At 35.9% G+C, this 24,055-nt stretch overlaps 1 protein-coding gene across 1 annotated transcript in view; it reads left to right on the top strand.

Moving 5' to 3' along the window:
• The window catches only part of PAN3 (poly(A) specific ribonuclease subunit PAN3), a 117,641-nt gene that overhangs the window by 44,405 nt on the left and 49,181 nt on the right, over nucleotides 1-24,055 (top strand). The window contains 1 exon segment of the mRNA XM_022574545.3: nucleotides 6,278-6,428. Within this exon segment, the coding sequence (XP_022430253.2) occupies nucleotides 6,278-6,428 (151 nt within the window).

Genomic DNA, 24,055 nt, shown 5'->3' with positions numbered 1-24,055 from the left:
CAACCCCTGGGCTGCGGAACGGTATTGGTCTGCGGCCTGTTAGGTACCGGGCCTCACAGCAGGAGGCGAGCAGCGGGCAAGCGAGCGAAGCTTCATCTGCCGGTGCCCATTGCTCACATTACCGCCTGAGTCATCCCCCTGCCTCCCCGTCTGTGGAAAAATTGTCTTCCACGTTACCGGTCCCTGGTGCCGAAAAGTTTGGGGACCGCAGGTTTAAGCTGCTCAGTGTGTGGTATTTTATTATGGCTCTAGCAGGCTAAGATAGTCAGTGATAAGTTAAATATACGTACTGTAAAACCTAAGATAATCACTACAGTAACAGAACAGAGAGAGTTATAGCTAACAAGCCAAGAGAGGAGGTAAAATGAAAATTTTAAAAATCATTTAATCCCAGAGAAGGCAGAAAACAGAAAAGGAGACCAAAGAACAGGTGGAAGAAATGGAAAACAAGTAACAACATGGTAGCTAGATTTAAACCTGAACTTATCAGTAATCACATTAAATATAAGTCTTCTAGACATCCTAATAAAAAGGCAGAGATTTTCAAATTGGATTAAAGAAAAAGAGCAAACTCTAACTATATGAAGCTGACAAGAAACCTGCTTTAAACATAAACACGGAAATAGATTAAAAGTTATACCATGCACTAGTCAAAAGAAAGCTGGCATAGCTATATTCATGTCAGAAAAAGTAGATTTCAGAGCAGAGAATATTACCAGGAATACAGAAGGTCATTTGATAAAGGTAAAGGGGACAGTTTATTAGGAGCATAGATACGCCATTTTTAAATGTTTATGCACCTAAAAACAGAGTTAAAATATATGAGACAAAAGCTAGTAGAATTGCAAGGAGAAATAGACGGTGATACGGATTTCAGTACTCCTCTCTCAGTGAGAGGAAGAAAACCATTAAGGAGATGGGAGGCCTGAGCAGCTCTGGTAGTTTACTCGTAGAGCCCTGTGCCCCACAGCAACCACATGAATACTCTTTTCAAGTTCACACAGAAATTGGTCACGAAGACAGACCAATTCTGGGTCTTGAAAGAAGTCTCAATAAATTTAAAAGGGTACAAGTCATACAAATGTGTTCTCCGACCACAAGAGAATTAAATTAGAAACCAGTAACAGATCTTTGGAGAATCTCAAGTATTCAGAGACTGAATAACAAACACACTTTTGACTTACTCATGTGTCAAAGAGGGATTAGAAAGGGAGACTTAAAAGTATTTTGAACTGAATGAAAATGAAACATGCCAACAGTTGTGGGATGCCACTAAATCAGTAATCAGAGGGAAATTTGTAGCACTAAATGCCTGTATTAGAAAAGGAGAAAAGTTCCCAAATCAGTGATCTCAGCTTCTAGATTAAGAAACTAGAAAAAGAAGAACAAATTAAACCCAAAGTAAACATAAGAAGGATGAATCTTAATGATGCAAAGTGAAAGAAGCTAGTAAAAAACCCAGCACCTACATATGTATGTAAGATTCATTTATATTAAATTCTAGAAAATACAGACTAGTCTATAGTGACAAAAAGCTTATTGGTGGCTGCGTGGAGTCCAAAGCAGTGGAGCAGAGAGGAACAGGAGGGAGGGATTTCATTCAGGCTTGTGGAAACTTCTGGGCATGATGAATGTAGTCATTTTCTTGATTTGGGTAGTGGTTTCATGGTGGTCTACCTATGTCAGGAGTTATCACAGCTTACATTTAAATATGTACAGTTTCTTACATGTCAATTATATCTAGATAAAGCTGTTCAGAAAAATTTACCAGGTCATTCACGTTCATTCAGAGAGTAGAAAGATTACTGATAGCAGCTTATGAAGCTATTAAGAGGTAAAGCAAGTTGAGCTCGTTACAAGGAGCTTTACTAAGGAGGGTATTTTATGGTTTTATGAGGTTACTGTGCGATTTTAAAAAGCCTGACCAATATTCAGGAATAGCAGTGATTCCTCAGTCATTCATCACATCACCTTAAGACAACTTTCTTTTTCTTACAGACCTTTTGGCATATTTGCAGTGAAATATTACATAATATTTTGTGTTGTGTTTTTATCCAGTATAAACCTCTTCCTGTCATTCTACCTAATTAAAAATTAATGGCTGAACTTTTTATTTTGTTTCACTGTTATTAAATTAGTCCCTTAATTTATGGGACTAATTTGTTGTGTTATTAATAAGTACTCTTGATTGTAGTGGAGTCCAGCAGAGTATTAAATTCTGAATTAGACTTTAAAAGTAACAGTTTCCAAGAAATAATATAATAGTAGCAAAGCATAAAGTTGTATTAATTTTGAGCTAGAAACCTCATCAGAAAATTACTTCATTTGTAAAAAAAAAACCTTTATCAGTCATTGGTAAAATAGGAAACACTCTATCATTTTGGTTGGTTGCGATGTCTGAATTGAAACATTATTATTTCATTTAAAATATAATGATAATAATTACAACAGTGCTTTTTAAGCTGAAGGCCAGGACTCTTGACTTAGTATATTTCTGTCTGGAGAGGACAGGTAGGAATCATATCCAAATGTTGGGGGATGATGTTGGTTTGAAGAACTCACTAAATAAAATGCACTTGGTTCTTTTGGTTGTGAAAGTTGCGGTGTAAATTTAAGTGTGTGAGAACCTAAAACTCTATTGATAACTTCTCACAGAGTGAATGTCTGCTGTTTGACATAAACATTGATTTTTTCCCCAAATGTACATTTAGAGCTGTTTAAGATATGAATGAAAATTAGGACTTAAAGTATGAATAGAGGGCTTCCCTGGTGGCACAGTGGTTAAGAATCCCCCTGCCAATGCAGGGGACACAGGTTCGAGCCCTGGTTCGGGAAGATCCCACATGCTGCGGAGCAGCTAAGCCCGTGCGCCACAACTACTGAGCCTGCGCTCTAGAGCTTGCGAGCCACAACTACTGAAGCCTGCACGCCTAGAGCCCGTGCTTCGCAACAAGAGAAGCCACCACAGCGAGAAGCCCGCGCACCGCAACAAAGAGTAGCCCCCACTCGCCGCAACTAGAGGAAGCCTGCGCACAGCTTCAAAGACTCAATGCAGCCAAAAATAAACAAATAAGAATAAATAAGTATGAATAGAAATTAGAAATTGTGAATAAAAATATAATTATATGTATGTTAGAAAACCCACAAATTTAATATTATAGGAACATATTTAGAGAGTTATGATGGGATTATCTAAGTCACAGGGTGGGAGTAATAAAACTTTGGTGTTCTTTTTCACTATTCCTTTTCTCATTTATTGCATTCTCTTTAGTGTTGTTGAAGTTAGACAAGTTTATATAACCCAAGTCCTTGACTCTTCTTTCTAGATATAACCTTTGCCTCCTAAAGCTAAAATAAATTCTTTGTTTTCTTTTTCTTTTTTAAAAAACTTAATTTATTTTTGGCTGTGTTGGGTCTCCTTGCTGCTCCTTTGCTTTCTCTAGTTGCGGCGAGCAGGGGCTACTCTTGCGGTGCGCAGGCTTCTCGTTGCGGTGGCTTCTCTTGTAGCGGAGCACGGGCTCTAGGCGTGCAGGCTTCAGTAGTTGTGGCTCGTGGGCTCTAGAGCGCAGGCTCAGTAGTTGTGACTCGCGGGCTGACTTCTTAACCACTGTGACAGCAGGGAAGTCCCAATCGTTTATTTTCTGATGAACACTGGTTTTAGTTACCAGTTTTGCCTTATCTATCTCTAAAAAAGTATTCTTTTTAACATGTTAAAGGTGTGTGCCTATGGTATTTTGTTGCTTTATAAAACCCTTATATATGTTACAAACCAGTTATATTAAAGTGGTTTAAAGAATGCATCTTTTTATTATATAGTTATTATATATATAACTTTTATTATATAGTTCTTATTTTAACTAATTTTATCATGAGGAAGTATTCTCATTATTATAATTTCTCATTAAGTATTTTTAATAGTTCTCTAATCTGGTTAGAGGAATTTATATTAACTGTTAATAATAGTAGCGCTACTCACTTATTCCTAGATTTTGTTTTTTGTGTTATACCTACTATGTAATTCTTTTTTCTGCCATTTAAATTCTTTAACCTTTTCTCTCATCTCAGATAAACTCATCTGAAATAAAACAAACTGTCTAACCACCCAGACAAGGGAAATGCCTTGCCATCATAAATCAGGAAAAAAAATGGAGGGAGGGGTTTAGGCCCTTCTTTTCACTTCTTAATTAAAATTCATTGCTGGTAGGTTTTTTGGATCTGTGGTTGTTGAATCCCTAAAAGTTGCAGTTTAGTGTATACATTTTCATAGTTAATTTTAATAACTTCTATCATAATAAATTTGAAGAACCTTTATTGTTTAATGGCATTTTATATATTATTTATTTGGGGGAGGTAGAATAGATTTTCCCCTCCTTTTTCTCCTTTATAGGATCCCTTAAAAATAGTCTTTCAGACTAATTTAAAATAGATTTGATTCAGAGAAACTCAGCTTTGAAATCAAAAGTCTCTTATTCAAGGTAAATGTAAGGTATAAATGAAATGGAAACTGGGTGATACTTTTTCTTGGGATTAGACTAGATTAATTTCTTTGTCTAAATTTGCTGTCTCTTAGTAATCTTGTAATCCTGAAGTATCCATCTCTCCTAGGCGTTTTGAACTCTTTTACCAAGTTTTCTGATTGCGTTTTGACCTCTTTTACCAAGTTATCTGATTGATTTTATCTTGACTTTCATCTTCTAAAACAGATTCAGCATTAACTAGTACACACTGATTTAGCTCTGAAGGGATCCTCTTGGTAACCATTTGTTCTTTTATAACTAGGGATTGCTACGTCAATAAAATGCGCTGGCTTATTTTCTACTCCAGAAATTAAGGAATTGGCCATACTTTTAAAGAAGATGCCAGTGTTTTAAATTTGGAAGGTTTTAAAACAGACACATAAGTGACAGAAGAGGACTTTTTTTTTTCTCTTTGGAAAATATGTTTTGGTTCAGGCCTGATTCTTTTTTTTCTTCAGAATTTTATGTCTTAGATATGGCAGTAAAAGGTTCTCTGTACATCTAGTATATTGTAGTTAAGCACAGGTTAACATTTTTTCTGTATTTTATTACTTTGCATTTAATTTTAGCTGGAACGTAACTAGTAAAATATTTGTTTTAGAGTTTAAAATGAGGTTAGCCTCTTGACTTGCTATTTTCCAAATTTAATATTTTGAACTCTAACCTAGCAGTTTAAAATGTCATTCATATCGAGTAGGGAAGTTGTTCTTGGATTGTACAGTAATTAGTCCATCTTTTTATTTGATGCCTTCTATGGAAATATTTTTCCATTTTAATGATCAGTTCTAAAATACTTCAAGTGATTAAATTTTTTGCATCATCATTCAGTGTATTTTAAACTTAGCTTATATGTATACAGAAAATGTGGGCTGAAGTATGAACATACTAAATTATCTCTTTGGTCGACCCTTTTGGAAGTTGAATTCAAATATCAATGTGTTGAATCTTCACTGTACTTAAGCATGTAGGTCACAATTTCAGAAAAATATTTAGGATATTCATTTTTTCCACATGGACAAAATATAGACCATTTGTGAAATTGATTTGCAGTCTTATAACGTGCTAGTCATTCTTAAAGGCAAAGGTACCATGCCACTTGACTAGATAAGAGGTGGCATTGTACAACTGGGAGGAAATTTTTTTCATGTAATCTCATACTAAAATGTTTTTTAATATAACAAGTTACATGAATACTTAGCAGACATTGGAGCCTCTATTATGTTTTCCTTATATGTTGAGTCCTCTCGTGTGTTTGCCTTGTTTTTAAGTGCTTTTCTTGTCTTTACTGTTATTTAAATACATGGTACTATATTATTGGGGAAATGTCTTAAGTGCTTATAAAGAAGGAAGTGATTAATTTTGGAATAAAGGCAGTTTTGATCTTTATCCTGGTAGAAGTGGTTTAAAGACATTAAATTTGAAACTTGTTGGCTCAGTTTTGAGGCAGTTTCAACATCCCAGTTCTCTAAAATGTGTTAGGATAGTTTGGTAATGATGTATATTTGACAATAAAGGCAAATTTTCATGTTCTGAAGTTAAATTCTGCAAATGAAATGATTAAAACCCTCAAATTTGATGAAAATTTTTCTTCAAGAAATTTAATTATCCCACCCCAAAATATGAAAACTAAAAAACACTGTAAATGCTTTCAGTAAAATATTTTACTCAGTAAATAGAGCACTGTGGAATAATGCCTAGTAGATTCATTGTCTTTTTGGGCTTAAAAATGTGTTAACTTACTATATTTGATTTTTAAATAGACACCAAATCCTACTGCAAGCGAGTTTATTCCCAAAGGAGGAGCAACCTCCAGGCTCAGTAACGCGTCCCAGGCACATGCGTCTGCCTTCTCTCAAGTGTTCTCTCACCCATCCATGGGGACTCCTGCTGCTGCTGCTGGATTAGCCCCAGGTAAGTTGAGTAACTGTTTCCAGTGAGTTCCAGATAGCAAGTCTCAGCACATTTGCTGGTAGTTTACCAGACCTGAAATTGTATTCTTCAGTGAGTCATATTTGAACACATTATGAGTTTTATGTTCTAGGTTTTGGTACCATAGTCCAAATGTGTAGTTGAAAATCTTAAAGCAAAATTTAAATATGAACAAAAATTGAATATAAGGATGTTTAAAAGCATAAAAATAAATTTAAAGGAGAAAATGGTTATTGAGAAAAAAAGTCTATCTGGGCCGTAGTATTTCCTTAAGTTCATGATAATGCTCTTTCACTCAAAAACTTCTGTAAGAGCATCAAGGGCCTCCTTTTGAAATAAATTTCTAAAAAATAATTTATATCATTTAAAATAAAAGTTTAGATGTATTGCCTTTCAGGTGTTTGATTATAAATCTGTAGCAGTAATTCAAATTGGGTAAAGTATTATAAACAATGGTAGGAAAGAAATGTGAAATATTAGGGGTCATTGAGGTAGGGAAGACAGTACATCTCAACACTTTCTTCCAAGTTTACCCAAAATGGCAGGAGAAGAATTTGAAGAAATGCACTTATACCTCAGGGATCCTGAGGCATAGTTCAGAGTAACCCTTTGAGAGCCCTATCTTCTTAGAAGTTCCCCTCTTTTATCTAAAAATTCATGCAGATTTTGTATTCTGCTTTCTAACATAAACACATATCAAAATATGAAAGTTTTCTAAGATAATTAACATCACCCATTCCTACTGCTGAGTAACTTAATTAGACAAGTAATGTATGCAGAATTATATTGAATTCATAGTAAGTGCTGAGCAGGTTGTCTTGTGTCTGTGAAATGGTTGAGCTACCCACCCAGATTATGTTTCTGGAACCTGTACTGGAAAATCATCACTTGGTCCTGAATGTTTAAAAAAACAGAAACAAAAGGAAATTTATATACATTAAATGAAGCCAAAAGATCTATCTAGATCAGCCTGGAACTAGTACTGCCGGCAGGGCTTAATCTAATCAGTGATGGTGATAAATCATTGGTTTTGATATTGATATTGAAATCAAGGACCTTTTTGGGAAGAAGAATGAGAGAAGATAATGACAACTTTATGGAACAGAGCATCCGGCTTAGTGTATAAAGTATCAGGTGTATTCAGAGGCTTAATAACCTTGCGTTGCCAAGGATTTTATCAATGCCTACTTCCCCTCACCTCTCCCTCCTCCCCTTCTCTCCCTCCCTCTCTCCCTCTCTCCATCTCATTCTCCTTCCCACTCATCTCCCACTCACCCTCCCCCACCCCAGTGAGCAGTTCATCATTTTATTAACTAAACATAACCAAGAATTACATACCTTTCTGGTGCAACTTTTAAGGTAATTTTGTGTGGAGGGCCTTGAGATATACCTTGCAACTCCTTCCCCCTTACTTGTCCCTTTACCTTTTTTTCTACTTTAGCTCTTTTCAGGTTCAGTTAAATTTGTAAACATTTTCCATTCTTCCCTAGAGAGCAGTGTCAGAATTGAATATCCCTGGTAGCCTTAAAGTTTTACTTGTAAGTAATATGCTACTATGATTTTCTCCCATTGAGGTGTGTTCACATTGTTTACATGAGCATAATCTACATGTCAGCTATACATCTGAACTTTCTTAGGGATTGTCCAGACTTCAGAGCAGTGTTCATAAAGCACCCACAGTAACAAAACCCTTACGCCAGTCAGAACCCTTTGGCTTTCTTAATTAAGCACCAGTTGATTTTCGCCTAACAGCACATTTTCCCTTGTCTCATAAGTAAATATTTTGTACACATCTTTTATCAGACTAGTTCAGGCTAAAAGATGGGCTTTTTAAATACTGGAGGAGTTAAAAATGTCAAAGGGAATTTTAGATACTGAAAACATTTAATTACAAAATCCATTAATGCTGTGGTATTTGTTTAAGGTTTCCAGTTGTTACTAACTTGAGTGTAGGTAGGTGTTTCATTGGTCCCAATTGGATTTCACAACCTAAATTTAGGATGAAATGAATTAATTTAAAACTATTTACTCTTCTTCTACATAGCCCTAACATTAAAGTGGTCATTCTGCTTCTTATTAATGAAAGTAATTACTGTCTGGAACCATTGGAAATAGGTCAGTATATTATATTAAATGTATTCCTGAATTCTTTATACCGACTATTTAAAAATTGTTCTTTATTCAAATGGCAATCAACGAGGCTAAAATATTTTCCAAAAATACTGGAGTGATTAATGGTTTTGCATTTATTATTTCTCCATATTTTCTCCTTTTAGTTAATGGCTTAACACTCTCTGGAGATGAGCAAAGGAAAACAAAATTAAGTCTGTACTTTCAGAAAAACATTTTATCCCTTCAGTGTCTTCCATTACTTCTTACCTATAAATATTTTTTTCAAGGCCTAGGAGAGGTTCTTGGTATTTTCACTTTAAGACTGTAGAATAAGAAAGGCCATAGAAGTTTATTTACCTGCCTTAGTGGTGATTTAACTGATCTTTAATCCTCCTTGTCTACTGTAGGTGTAACCTAGTGATAATTTTCAGTTATAAAGTTTCATTTTCTCTTTTTTTCAACTTCTGTTCCAGAAATTAGTACCCTTGAAAATATGTCAAATTATTGTTTTCCTAAAAAATATGAAACCTTAAATATTTTGGCACTCAGATGTAAACTAGAGTAATGTCATTTTCATTATATGTGAAAAAATACATATTTAAATATATCCTTCGACCAAAAATGTAAAAATATTTGAGCAAAGTTGAGTAGATGTTAAGATTTTTATTTCCTCAGATCGTAAGGAAGAAGAAGGTAATGTGTGGAACAAAGTGGATCCTGAGTGAATCAGGTTCCTCTAAAACTTGATCACTTTAAAAACATGATTTTTATTTAAAAAAGGTTGTAATGCAAGAAGTAAAACTTTATACAAAAATTATTTGAATTTAAATAGCTAATTGGGTCTAAAAGGTATTTGAAAGTGTTAAATATATGCAGCACACGTTAAGTTTCCATTGACTTGTATATACATTTCATTTTAATTTAAGAAATGAAGGAGCTATAGGTTTAGTTGTTTTCCGCACATTTAACCGGAGAATGATAGCTGTATTTCTAAGTGTCTTCTATGAAGGTAGTTATAAGAGCTAGTATTTGGGGTATGGCACTTAACTTGGGCTTAACTGTCTTTTAGAACCCCTACAATTATATACATATTTTTAATTTGTAAATACACATTTTTCTCTGGTCACAGCTTTTATTATCCTCTTGGAGGGCCACAGCCTTCCAAAAGTTAAGAATCACTGGTTTAACACACCCTTAGCAAAATTTTATTTCCTGAGTGTGATATAGTAACAATACCTTTAAAGTAATGTATAAAGATATATTTTTCTAATAGGTCTAGTTTTAGGCAAACATTTTTGGAATAGCCTTTAGAAATGAAAATATGACTATGCTAAGTATGTGAAAAGACAGCTTATACTTTAATTTTTTGTGCCATGGAAAATAATTTTATCATGAGAACTAATTGCTGTGAATGGTTTTCTATCAGAATTTTTCCTGAGAGTATTTTGATGTGGTAGTAGACTTGGTAAGCTAAGTCTTGGTGTACTTTAAGTTTAATTACCTCAGTCTTGCCCGTAGTCTGTTTGAAGGTGATTCTAAGAGAGGTAGCAGCAGGAGCGTACATTTCTGGGTAGTGCTCTAATACGTCACCTGGTGGTTTAGTGCACAGCTGTGACTCAGGAATTGAGCATCTCTTGTTCTGCTTGATTGTGTGTGTACACTTGGGAGAGGTAGAGGGGAGTTCTTGAATTTGAAGATGCCATCATTGATTTATAAATGAGAAAGAGAGCCATAAGTGACTTTTTAGTACTTTCAAATATTCATTCCTTCAAGATGAGAATGGTGCAGATTTTTGGACCATGAGTATATTTTATTGTAAATTATTATGGTTAATCTCAGATGATTGATTTGATGAGAAGCATCCAATAATTATACTAAACCTATCATTATTAAATAATTGTATTCCTTCATTAAAATTTAATCATAATATTTTAGAAAAATTTTAAAGTATACTTTTAGATTCAGTTTTGTTTTTGTTTTTGTTTGATTTTTGCACTATGCGGGCCTCTCACTGTTGTGGCCTCTCCTGTTGCGGAGCACAGGCTCCGGACGCGCAGGCTCAGCGGTCATGGTTCACGGGCCCAGCCGCTCTGCGGCATTTGGGATCTTCCCGGACCGGGGCACGAACCCGTGTCCCCTGCATCGGCAGGCGGACCCCCAACCACTGCGCCACCAGGGAAGCCCAGATCCAGTTTTCTGAAACACTTAATCGTTTCTTATATATTCCTGTGAGTGCCAAATTGATAGATAAAATTGGCTTACATTCTTTATTTTTTGGCTTGGGCAAGGTATGGGGAAAAAGAGGAAGGGAAAAGAAAAGGGAAAATTAATATTCATCCATCATTCTTGTTGAAAAATATTTAACTTTTAATATATATAATGTACTATTTAAAAATATTCTCATACTTCTAATGTTGAAAGGTGATCTTTTTTTTAAAGTTCTGTGCTAAAGAATAAAGTTCTCTGATTCTATGATGTTTTATATCATAATGAAGAAATGGAGGCTTCATTCATTTCAGTTGCATACTAGTTGGACGATGCGGTAATCTGACACTGGTCACTGGTCTAAGTGGAACCTTTGGGGTTTCCATGGTTCAGCCTTGTGCCAGTTTAGAGGTGGCGTTCCTGAGAGATTATCATCTACCTTCTGCTTTTTCACTTACAGTAATAAAGAATTACGTAGCCAACCAAGGCAGCCCAGTGTACATTTTAATAGTTTGAATAAAAAAGAAAATTAGATCTTTTGTTGAACTAAACTCTGTCATGTGTATCTTTTATCCATTAGTCCTAGGTCTTTTCCTTGAATAGAATAAATTAAAATCTTTCCTACATGATAGCCCTTTCAGTTGTTTTTTTAGACTAGTTGTATGTATGTGTGTGTCCATATAACTGATCTGTTTTTGACGCAAACAAGAGAGACGGCAAACTGGGAAAATACTGTTAAAATTAATAAATTGTATAAGTCAAAAATCAGGAACCTCTTGTAGGTCATAATGCTGTAACACTAGTGTGGGTAAAATTAAATCCTCAGATATGTCTACCTACCTGTATTACTACTCTGATATCCAGCTAAGGAGTGTATGTACCATTGGGAAAATAGGTTGCTAATGGATTGAAGCTATGGTTTTGCAGATGGTAAATATCTAAGTTCATATTTCAAATTTCTCTTTGTACTTTAGGCTCTACATTAAAATCACTCAAGGCATAAAAACTATAAGCTATCATTTTAGATTATTTTATGTTTTACTAAGTAGTATAATTATTGAAAATAAAAATTATACAAAATATTTAGGTAATTCTAAAACATCTCCCTGTTTCATATGATGTAACTCTAAAACAGATCTTCCTTGTAATTATTTTTCATTAAATGAATTTTGTGGGACCGTCAAGTAATCCTACCATGAGTTTATTTTGATACTTCCATCTGAACTGGTTTCTGTGAATTATTTTTACCCTTAATAGCAATAGAGGTAGTTTACCATTAAAGTATTCTTCTGTTTTAAGTGTCAGTCTAGATTTCCTAAGCACATTACAAATTCCTTAAGAAGGGACCGAGTCACTTCTTATCTAGCACAAATTTAGGCATAAAGAGGGTGCCTAATAAATGCTCTCAGCTTCATTTTTATCTCAGAGAAAAAATTTTAATTGGTGGGTATCTCTTAATTACAGTGAATTTTAACGATCCCGTAAACATCTTTGAAGAACTCCTAAATACTGCAGGTGTTCAAGAGGGTGTAGGTGTATTGTCACATGAGGAACAGAAATATGCCTGTTGAAAGTTTAACTTTATCAGAACTAGAGTTGCTGTGTGTTTTGAGATGCTAAAACACTTTTAAAACCAGTCAAAATATTTGTATTATTTTTAAATTGCATGTTTCCATTTTTTGTAACTACTTTGTTTTTCAGGTATATTCAGCAGAATCACTCAAACATGTCCAGGTTTTCTAATTGGGGCTTGCTTTCTACATTAAAAAATAAAAGAAAACTTTATAGTTAAGGTCAGGGGTCCCTGAGGTTTTTGTGAAGAAGGTCCTGTAATGTTGAGCTCATCCTAGGTGGGGGCTGCTCGGTGTATGCATGTTTATGGGTACAGATGGTGACGTCCCAGGGAAGGTTACTAACAGTAGAACTGTAGAGCCGTAACTGGGTTGGGAGTGCCTGCTGGCTATATTTCCTTCCTGGTTGGGAATTTCAGGACACTGAGGCGAGACGTTAATGGCGTGAGGGGGATGTGGCTGCCGCAGCTGGCTTGGAGACCTGCCAGGTAAGGCTTAAAGTAGCTGACAGTGGATATTGTTCTGCTGGTTGGGGAATCCCTGGTTAATGTGTCCTGTTAGGTTTGAGCGTTTCTATTGTGGACTTCCTGTTTCAATCTCATGTATTGGCCAACTTGTTCTTTAACTGAGAAGTAAGGGCTGAATGGGAGTGGGTAGGGGTTCCCTTCAACTATAGGTTCAGTGATCTACAACTGTAGCAGCATCTCCTGCTGTTTTGGGGCTGCTTTCATTGGATCGTGACTTGATTGCCTTTGAAACATGGTACCAGTTCTTCTACTAAAGTAGCTATGTAGCTTTCAGCATGCTGTTTGATCCCTGTGTTTTAGCATTTTCATTTCTATAAGAAGATAATATTAGATAATTTTAAAAGTCTTTCTAATCTAAAATTGTATTGTTTTGTGACATGTTGATCAATAGGAGATAGATAGGTACACTAAAAGGAGACAGAAATGAAAACAGTGATGCGAAGTAGCAAAAAGGAGAGAAGAGTTTGATTTGTGTGTTGCTACTAGACTTAAAAAGGACTTTAAAAGGTATATGGACTTCCTTGACATAGTATGTGTAAATAGAAAATCCTTTGTATCACAGGTACAGATGAGGGGGGTTTTGTTTCAGCAGTGTAAGGTTAGGGTCTGGGGTGAATCAGAGTGTTGTAGAGGTCCTGAATGAACTGAGAGGCAGGGAGAGACAGCATGTATTCGTGAATGCCCAAGAACATTCCTGGTTCTCAGCTGGATGTGGAGAGTTAGAAGTCAGTCTTTTTATTTCCTTTGAGTCAAATAGGTTGAAACCTCCAGGGATCATTTTTTCTTTCACCTTTTGGCTCAGTGGTGCATTGTAGGTACTTAGTAGAGAGAGAGTGTTTGTGTGGACAAAATTACTATGCTGTGTGTAACATGTCTAGATAGGAATGGTCCTCTAATTCTGTAGGAATGAATTGAATGGTGGCAGCCTCTTTTATTGACTTTTCCCTGATTCTTCTCAGCCTGACTAGTCATATTCATATGTGAAAGTCATCTTTTTTTCTTACTCTTTTTGCCTTTTGGATGTGCATTTACCCTACAGTAGGGCATGGGGCAGAGTCTTAGTAAAAGTAGAGGAATCAGAGAGATGTATCCCTTTAAAACCCTCAGTGCACACAGGCATGTAAACTCCAGCCATGTATACGAGCAGAAACTCAGATGTGGACTACATGTTGATGGTGATAATATTTAGTTTTTGATTTTTTAGTCGTGAATCTCTTACACATTGATATTCTGAAATGAGATGTTTTCTTATGATTTCATGAACATCTTCCCATATTTGTGATGTGGTTATCCAGATTTTAGAATGGTATTCCTATAAATAATAACTAGTAAGTAATAGTCCCTTTTGGTGGGGGGTGTACCTTTTAGAAAACAGTACAGATCAATAGGATATTAATATAATTGTTGTCACCAAAATGCTCCCTAAGCCATAGTTACTATGGACCATAATCTTATTGCCCACTGTTGTGATGTGGTAGGCTAAACAGCTGAAACATGGAGATCCAAAATGTAGTGGCTTCACATGACAAGAATTTATTTCTTGCTTTTGTAACAGTCCAGGACAGATTTTTCAGGTTGTCTGGGATCCTGTTCTCCATGTACTTAAGGACCCAGGTCAAAGGGTTTCTAGGCATCTCTCCAGTCAGCTGGAAGGGGGAAAGCATGGAGGACCCTGAGTGGGAAGTTGTTATGGACAAACCTGGAAATTGTCTGCAAAATTTCTCCAACCATGACTGTCCACCAAAATCCAGACTTTCATCTTTTTAAGCAGCTGGCCTACATGCTCCAGTCTTCTTTGGATGCAGAATTTTAAGTTGACCCTGGTTATCTCATATAAAGACATTTTGGGGCATTATCTTATTTGCATCTTTTGTATCTACTTTAAAGAAATCACCAAAACAGCTACAGTAACTGATTTATCTAGCATCATGGAAAATGAAGCTCTCCATCACACTTGAATTTTTGGATATAAGAAGCTTTATGGCTTTCATTGTCAAAACTTCATATTCTCAGCAATTTTTCAAAGAAAGATTTCCAGACTTTGTAGTTTCTGTTGCTTCACGCAGAACTGACTTTGCTTTGATGACTCATGCTCAGTTTGACGTGCGCCAGGTGATTATAGTGAACCGGAGTGCAGTTGCTACCTTTTAGGTAACGGGAGTTTGAAGAGCAGCTTGCTTCAGTGTTATGTAATTACTTGGATTCTTCACCCTTTCCATTGTCCTCCTACCTCAATCAGATTATAACTCCTTGGAGGGAATTTCTCTTGCTGTCTGAGTCTATTAAAGTGCCTGAATGTAGTACCTTGAATGGACATACTCAGACAAGTTTATTTGAACCATGTTAGTGAGTTCTTACTGGCTTTTCATTGATGACTCTGTTGTGCTGTTAGTATTCCTAACTCTAGGACAGTGGTTCTTGAGTCTGTCAGAATCCCCTGGAGTACCTGTTAAAACCCAGCACTCCCTGGGTCCCATCCCCAGAGCTGCTGATTTTGTAGGTCTGTCTGGGTGAGCCAGGGAATTTCCTTTTCTAATGTGTTTCCAGGTGATGCTGCTGACTTTTCTGGGGAGTCCATTTTGAGAGCTACTGCTCTACTTAATGCTCTGTGCTGCCTTCTCTCCTCTTTCTTCTTACAACCCTTTTCTTCTCCTAATCTGCTGCTTTCTTTAAATAAGAAAAAGACTTTGAGTCAAGGACTTGAATTGTTGCCTGTGAATAAGGTGCATGGGGCTTTAAATTATTCTTTGGCTGAGGCTGATTTCGCTTTTCTGGTTCGAGTCTGTGTACTGAGTAACTGAAGTTATCAGATAAGTAACCATTGAATTAATTGTTACAGGGGTTCCTGAAGCTCAGCCAAGATCACAAATACCGTTTAAGTGAAACCAGGCCACAGGGATTTCTTCTACCTTAGTAATGCTTATGGGACACACATAATATAAATCAATTATTGATACATCTCATAAATTTTTCAGAATGTCTGAAAAATGCATAGCATACGTACCGTGGCTGTTTAAAATTTTAAACCTCACGGATCTAGAACTAGTAATCAGATATCTTTTATTTGCATGTTACGTTTTAATATGTATGTTTTAAGATTTTTATGTAAAGGTCAACAAAATTGTTATTAATGTTAAAGAAGTAAGAAGTGTTTATTGATTCAATAACAACATTTTTTGAAGCCAGACTATTTTTTCTTCTTAATTTGCTACTAGCTTTTATTTGTTGGAAAGAAATTTAAAGTTAAAATTACATTGTTAACTAATATTAATCTTATTTTTTATGACTATAACTTTTTATAATCAGACATGGTTGTCTTGGAGTATGTTTATTGTTCATAAACAATACAACATAATTTATCAGTGAATGAAGCATACCATTTAGTCATAAACATTCACTGTCACTTGAGAAGAAAAATGGTTCTTTTGATCCAGAAGAGTTTGTTTGGTGGCTAACACCTGTCCTCCTCCCATTTTGTTTTGACTCTGTTTAAATAATGTACGTGTTATGATTTAAGAGATTGACACCATTGCAGAGGCTAGAGAAGATCCTATTAATTCAGATAATTTTGTCAAGTTTGGGGGCAAGCAGGTCACTGTTCTGTTTCTTCAAATATTATAGTGATCCAAGTAAGTGACCTAACATGCAGGCCAGAGGGTATAGTTCTTAAAGTTGTAATTCAGTTGTTTTCAAGAGAGTTAAAAATCTGGACAAGTTATTCACATTTTGAGAGGTTTAGGTACTGTAGTTTACACATAGTATTCTAACATTTGTTGAATTAATTGATGAAAACTCATATGGAGATGAGGCTCTTGATAGAGGTAAGGCTGAAGTTAGGCCCAGTGGAGGATTACTGCGTGTACACATGGAAAGTGAAATAGTTGTGCAGGCTGTGGTCTCCATCAAATATTGTGTACGAGTATGTGGCTGATACAACTTGGGTTAAACTCATAGTATGAACTGACAGTATTTACCTACATTTGGTCAATGAGATTAAATAAATTTTGTGAGGAAGCGTTAGGACACTTAATAGTTTTATTAGTGCTTACAGTGTTTTTAATATCCAGGTAGTCCAAATACCTTTTATCACAGGTAGATATTCAACTAAAATGAAGTATGCTTATAGAAGTCAGTTGCTGAAATTCTCTAGATATTGAGGGGGAAATCACAGGTGGAATCTGAGTTGCATTTATATTGGTTTGGTCCACATGGCTTTTATTAGAGGTTATTTATATTTAAAAAATAAGTAAAGAAAGCATTTTGGAGTGTGTTTGAAACTTATTTTTATTGTATAATGTAATGAAGAGAGAATCTTTGTACTTCTAATCAAATACAATTTTTAATAATTGAAATGTTACTGTAAATCAGTAAACATATTTTACTTTTTCTTTATATTTTCCTAAAAGTAAAAGTAAGCACATTATGGCTTTCTAGTTGTCATTAGAATAAACTCCAAGTCCCTTACTACGGTATCTGATGTGTCTTACATACCTCTCGAATCTCACCTTTTCACTCTTTCCATTGTGTGTTCAGTTCCAACCATCCTGGTCTTCCTCAAATATGTCAAGCTCCTTTCTGGCTCATGTTCTTTGCATGTGCTGTTTCACCTGTTCTTTCCATGGATGGTTGCTTGCGTTCTCTTAGGTGTCACTTACAAAGTGACTTAAAGTGTCACAGAGAAGGGCCTTTGACTAATGTAGAGGAAATTTCCCATCATTATTTTTCATGGTGTTCTCCTGTTTACTTCCTTTTTAGAACTTACTACAATTTGAACTTGCATTTTTCTTTGTATTAGAATGAGTGGTCCTCTTCATGCCTATTGGAATATAAGCTCCCTTGTGGAAGGAACTATGTCTACATGCTTATTAAATATTTTTAGAATTAAAATAATTGAAAATGCCTACCAGCTTTCTTTTCTTCATGGAGGACCTCCTCTGATATAAAATACGTCTCATATTTGAGGATATGCATTTGAAAATGGCAGCACTTTTGCCATCTCTGTGCATGCCTCTACTTGGAAGGCTCTTCAGTTTCTTGAGATCTTGCCTGTTTTTCATTGATTAGGTCAAATGCCTCTCTTTTTTTTTTTTTTTCTTCTCCCCCTTTCAAAGCCATTTCTACTTCTGAAGTCATTATTACTGTCTTCCATCTCTATGCTTCTATAATGTTTTCAGTATCTCTTAATGTTTTTAAAGTTTGGTCTGTATGTTTTATTTATTTCCTTCACTTAAAGTTAAGTGCTTCTGGAAGCATTTTTATCATTTTATCCACTATTGTGATCACACGTGGAGACCTAGAGTAAACACTAAAATTGAAAAATTTTAAGCACTGTCGTGGGCTTTATGAGTAAAGTATGAACTTCATGAGATCAGAACTAGATCTCATTGCTTGAATTCCTGGAACCTTGCTCAGTGCCTGATCTCCTGCAGTGGTTCCGGTAAAGCTTTTATATGTAGTTGCAGATTAGCCCGTGGTGCTTTGCATATACAGCTTCCCCGTCCCCATGTAAGACTTATGAAGTCAGAAACCCCACATTTGGAGCACCGCCATTGTCTGTATGTTTAAAGATTTCACAGGAGATTCTGACATCTACCCTTTGAGAGAAAACAAAAAAGTTCAGAATTCCAGAAAATTTGTAGGAAGGTGAGATTTTATCTGATTCGAGTGAGGTTATCCAGGATGAAGTTTCATGGAAAACCCATAAGATGGGTTTTAAAGGATAGGTAGGATTTCTTTAAACATTTTTAACACAGACAGTTGAGAATCTGTGAAGTTTATTTTTTTTTCTGTTTGTTTTAACCAGTTTATTACCATAATAGAGAATTGTTTTCGCTCAGTTAGTGAACTTTCATAAAGTAATTCAGTCTGAGTTAGGTAAAGACAGATGTGAAGAAAACGTCAGGCACAGTACCGAGCCATAGGCTTGGAGCAGGGTCCTGCTGGAACAGGCTTTACCCTTAAATGCTGATTGTAGCGGAGGCCACAGAGTTCGCCTGGAGGGAATAGGATAAGGCGAGGTTTTTTGCCAACTGGCACTTTTTTTAGACAAGCTATACGTTGGTACCAGTGTGCAGTGATTCCACATGACAGTTTAAACTACTATCATTAATTAGCTCACATAGATGGTTCTGTTTACCTACCTTAGGCTCTTGGTCACTGCTTTTGTTAAGTGGAGTTTCTTATTCATTTATCTTTTCAAAGAAATATTTTTGAAGTTTGCCATTTGCGTGATGTGGAGAGCCACCATTCTGAAATATCAGAAGAGTGGAATTTTCTTTTCAAATTAAAATTGCTAGGCAAGTGAAAAAGGTTAGATTGGGCAGGAACTTGGAAAAATGAATGAAAAATGGCACTGAGATAAAATGTCATGTATTTTGAAGTACCTGGTGTCTCTTTCTTAAAATGTTACCAATTTTCTTTGCCATTAGCACCCCTGAGTTTGGCACACTGTTTCTTTTTTTTTTTATTTTAACGTCTTTATTGGAGTATAATTGCTCTACAATGGTGTGTTAGTTTCTGCTTTATAACAAAGTGAATCAGCTATACATATACATACATCCCCATATCTCCTCCCTCTTGCGTCTCCCTCCCACCCTCCCTATCCCACCCCTCTAGGTGGCCACAAAGCACGGAGCTGATCTCCCTGTGCTATGCGGCTGCTTCCCGCTAGCTAGCTATTTTACATTTAGTAGTGTATATAAGTCCATGGCACATTGTTTCTTGAGGGTTGTCAGGATGGGGGGAGAGAAGACAGGACTGGACAGCAGGCTGGGAGCACGTTGATATCAGGCACCTGCAGCTCAGCAAGCATCAGAAACATAAGACTTAATTACCATTTCTGCCCCTAGAGGACCTGTGAGCCAGGAATACCAAAGCTTAATTAGATTTTAGAGGACAGTGGTTTTCAAACATTTTTTTTAAAGCAGCAGAACTCTTGTGAAGTCTGTATGTAGTCCCCAAATCTAAAATTATATAAAGCGGATAAAACTGGCATTTACAGGGTCAGGTTTATTAAACTTACTCATGAAGTTTTTCAGTGAGAATAGCAAGTCTATGTGGTATTATGTCGAACCCAGTCATTTGAAATCGGTGGGTGAAGGACAGTAATTAGTCTTATATTCCTGTCTCCTTTTCTGTATTTTCTGTCATATAGTAACATAAAAATCATGATTCACATGAATAAGTTGTGCACCCATTTGTTCCATTTTCTCTGAGTGCATGTGCATTTAAATAAAGATTATTGCAGTCACTGCCTTCCTAATGAAAGATCCATGTATATAGAGGGGTGACAGTAGAGAGGCTTTATTCTGAGCCTCCATGAGAATACCCTAACCCAACACAAGCTAAGTATGTTGGTGATGATCTCTGTTAAAAAAGAATGCATGCTAATTTGGACCTGCATTTGTGATTTTATTGTTGATTCACTAAAAGTGAAAAAAACAGATGAAATTCAAATCAAGAATTTACAGAGCCCCGAAGCATTTCTGGAAGCTTAGGGTTCTGCTCAATGCAGATTGAAAACCACCGGCATAGAGCCCTGTTTCTTGATGGGAAGCGATCCACTGGTACTCAGGTTGAGGAAGCTGGGAGGGTTGCTGTTTTTCTCACCTGAACCACAGGCTACAGGGAATGATTTGAGTGGCCATTTGGTGAATTCTCCCCAGATAGTTTATGACAGGTACCATTCATTACATACAGCGGGATTTAACTCTCCTTTCTCTGAGAGAGGCTGGGAAAATGAGGAATGAGTAAGGCTTTAAAACCAAACCAAAAAACCCCATAACCTGTCAGATGCTTATATTCAAAAGAGTAGTTTTCAAGACAGTGTGTAGTCACTACTAGTTTTGTCCTCCATAAATCTGAGCTCTGAGGCACTGAGGTTCTTGGTGGAGAATCAAGAATTTTCCATATTAGAGCTTGGAAGTGACAAGGGAAATTTTTTGATTAGAATTTTCCCCACACGAATAAATGTTTTAGAAAGGAAAGTTGTGCTGGCCACCCTCACGCCTCCCTCTGGAGGTGGTCTTGAGGAGTGTGTGTTCTGTGAAAAGCTGTTAGCCTCATGCGCTGGAAAGGACAAAATAATGTTTCTGAAAGTAGCTTGAGTTCTTCGGTTGCCTTTCTTCTTATGGAGGTTTTTCCCTCTTTTTTTTTCATAACAACATATTTTTGTAGACAGAACCCCTAACTCATGAAATGCAAAGGCCCCCCCCCGTTTTATTGTGGTATATTTTGAGGCTCTAAGGCTGTACATGTTGATTTTTTGGTTTTTAGAAATAATAGGGAAGGCAGTTCACTATTGCATATCTTGAAACAGAACATGTTACTCTTTTTATCTTTTAATTCAGAATATTCTCTCTGACTAGTGAGTATGAGGACCTTGCGTTTAGGGAATTAAGTAACATTTCACTAGTTTTTTATGTATGGCCATAAGCAAAGCTAGTGCCCTAGACATGTAGACTGCTTCTGGGTGGAAATATTTAATTCCCCCCACTCCACACACACACACACACACGCACGCACGCACGCACACGAAAGGCAGCTTTTCACAGATTAAACAAAACAAAATAACAGCTTTGGCCCTTGAAATACTTCCCATTTATAGTCCTTGCAAATTTCTTCTTGGGTGAGAAACCCTATGGTGTGTGTGATAGCTTCTCTTGTAAGCTTTTTAGTTTTAACATTTCTTACTGTAACTGAGTGAAAGCTTTAACCAGGAACTGCCTATGGCATATAGATGCTTTCAGTTTATTGGCTACTCCTGTAGCTGAAAGGAAGTTGAACTATTTTTTTGGACCCATTAAGTTGTCCTTTCCACTTGGGTGTTGAAAGAGCTTATGAGCAGTAGCTGTTCTGATTTTTGTTGGTTGTTTTCTCTAGGGAACAAGCTACCCTCTGAGTCAGCACTGGACTTGAAGATAAATCCTACAATTCATGAAACTGACTGATTCGACTAAAGGATGGATAGTTTGGGCAGCGTTGGACAGCTCTGAGGGGTCTGTTTGTTTAACTGAAGGGATTGTTGCGTTCAGCAACTTTTAATTCCCCTAATCATAAGGGGTTGCTGTTGTGAAAACAGGGTTTGTGAAGGAATCAGTTCTGGCAGTTGACATCAATCAATATTCTTACTGACTTTGTTTTCATTTTATCACCACACTTAATGAAACAATTCTTTAAAGTGTAGAAATTTTACTGTTTGTCGCCAGCAAGAATTAGTATGCTCCTGAGAGGTCAGCATAGGGCTTTAGCAGTCTACTTATGAATCCAAGCTATCCTTTTTCCACATGGGGTTATAAACATTTCTCTCCAGTAAACCTTTTGGCATTTGGGTTGTTTCATCTTTGCAAAGGTAGTTTGCATTTGTGGCTTGCAACTTTTAGGATTAAATTGAACTTAACTTGATTAGTGTATATTTTACTAGATTAGTGAATAATTTTTATCGTGGCTTATGGCTAATATTGTGATTTTGATAATTAACAATTTTTACCTTAAAAGGTTATTTTTTTAGTTTCAGTTTTCAAGGAAATGAGGATAATTTTAATGTTTAATTAAATGGATTTTTTTATATGAGACATGAGGGATTTAAGCTATAGAAAGGAAACTTTTCTTATCCTAATATTCTAGGCCACTATAAATTATGCAGGAATACTGTGAATTGTCTTTTTGGAGGCTTTTAAAAACAGGGTGTGGCATGATACCGGCAATACTTTGGCCAAAGGTATATACATCTGTGTGGTAACAAATAATTTTGTGGTTTAAGAGTTAAAGGGTTATAAATATATTAATTTATTTTAATCATTTGAAAGTTAGTATGATTTAAAATATATAGGAATAATGGGAATTTTACCTAGTCAATATTTGAGTTGATTATTGTTTAGGCTAGAAGTGGAAGTGATCATCATGTCAGGATTTGGAAAATTGGGCTTTTAGACAAATGAGAGTTTATACATTTCAGCTTTAGGTTCATTAGTTGCATGATTATTATTACCTTAAGCCTGGTACTTTTGATTAATAACAGTTTTAGCCAGTTTTGATAATTATCTACAAAGCTGAATTTGATTGAATGATGGAATTATTACGGGGAAAGAAGTAAAGACTGTAAAGACTAATATTATTTTAGCTTTTACTTCCTAATCCTGTTGCTTTTTGGATAGTGGTTTGTTTTATTTTGTACAGTCTATTTGAGGATTAGATCCACATTTAAAATGTGAGCATGGCTATATGATGGTTGTCTCAGTTAAATCTTTATGTCCACTTTTTAAAGTTTTCTTACCTGTGTTTGTGACTTAAAAGTGATGGTAAAATGTCCCCAAAATAAAATTTAGTAAAATATTTACATTTTTTTACTTAATGGCAACATCTTGACGGATTATTGCCATTTAGTCCCTGGATTCTTAGATGCCATCTATTATAAAATGCATCCCATTAGTGTAATAATAGCCTTTGCTGGGGTCGGGGGTGGGGGCGGTGGTGGAATTAATATCATTAGACATATAAACTTAAAAAAAAAGGAACTTTAATAAAGAAAATAACCCAGACTTTCATGTTGCTAGGAATCTTCAGAAACACTAATTCAAGTCTTTAAATTCTAATTGTCTTTAAATTCAAGGATTTTCTGGATCACCCTTGTCTGTAGCGGTCATACATCGCTTCCTATGACTTGTTTCTTTTCACAGTACCTAAACTTTTAGGATTGACAGTATAGTTTTGAGGCTTATTGTAGAAATCCAGAAGCTTGAACAGAGAAATGTTGTGCACTGGTTGTACCATCCTCCCCTCCTTTAATATTTTATATGTTCTGAAATTTGACAGTTCTTATGCCTTTAATCACATTTTCTCCTTAAACTTTTTCTTCTAGGTGCATTAGTTTTATATGGCCTTCAGGGATTTAAATTTGGGTTAAATTCAACAGCATGGAGTGCTCCACTGGGTTGTAATAGCACTCAAGGGACTTAGAGTCTATCTTCATTTCTACCTTCACTGAGTTTATGTGCCTGAGCTGTGTCAGGCCCCATTGTCTAATTTGTAGAAAGGGGAGAAGCTTATTCTACTTCTGGCTTAAAAATTGGAAATTGTAAAACATTCTCTTCAAACTGTTGGCAGTTTATGAAGTAGATTCTTATTTATCTTTAAATTTAAGTAGGTAATTATATGAATTTAAGTGTGACTCAATAGGGTGATTTTCATTAAGCAA

The sequence above is a fragment of the Delphinapterus leucas genome, chromosome 18, assembly GCF_059928025.1.
Source record: "Delphinapterus leucas isolate spDelLeu-1000000601 "Yukka" chromosome 18, BTC_Dleu_Yukka2, whole genome shotgun sequence".
Classification (NCBI taxonomy): Eukaryota; Metazoa; Chordata; class Mammalia; order Artiodactyla; family Monodontidae; genus Delphinapterus; species Delphinapterus leucas.
Note: the sequence above shows the minus strand (reverse complement) of the source record. Positions and strands in the feature narration are given on the sequence as shown.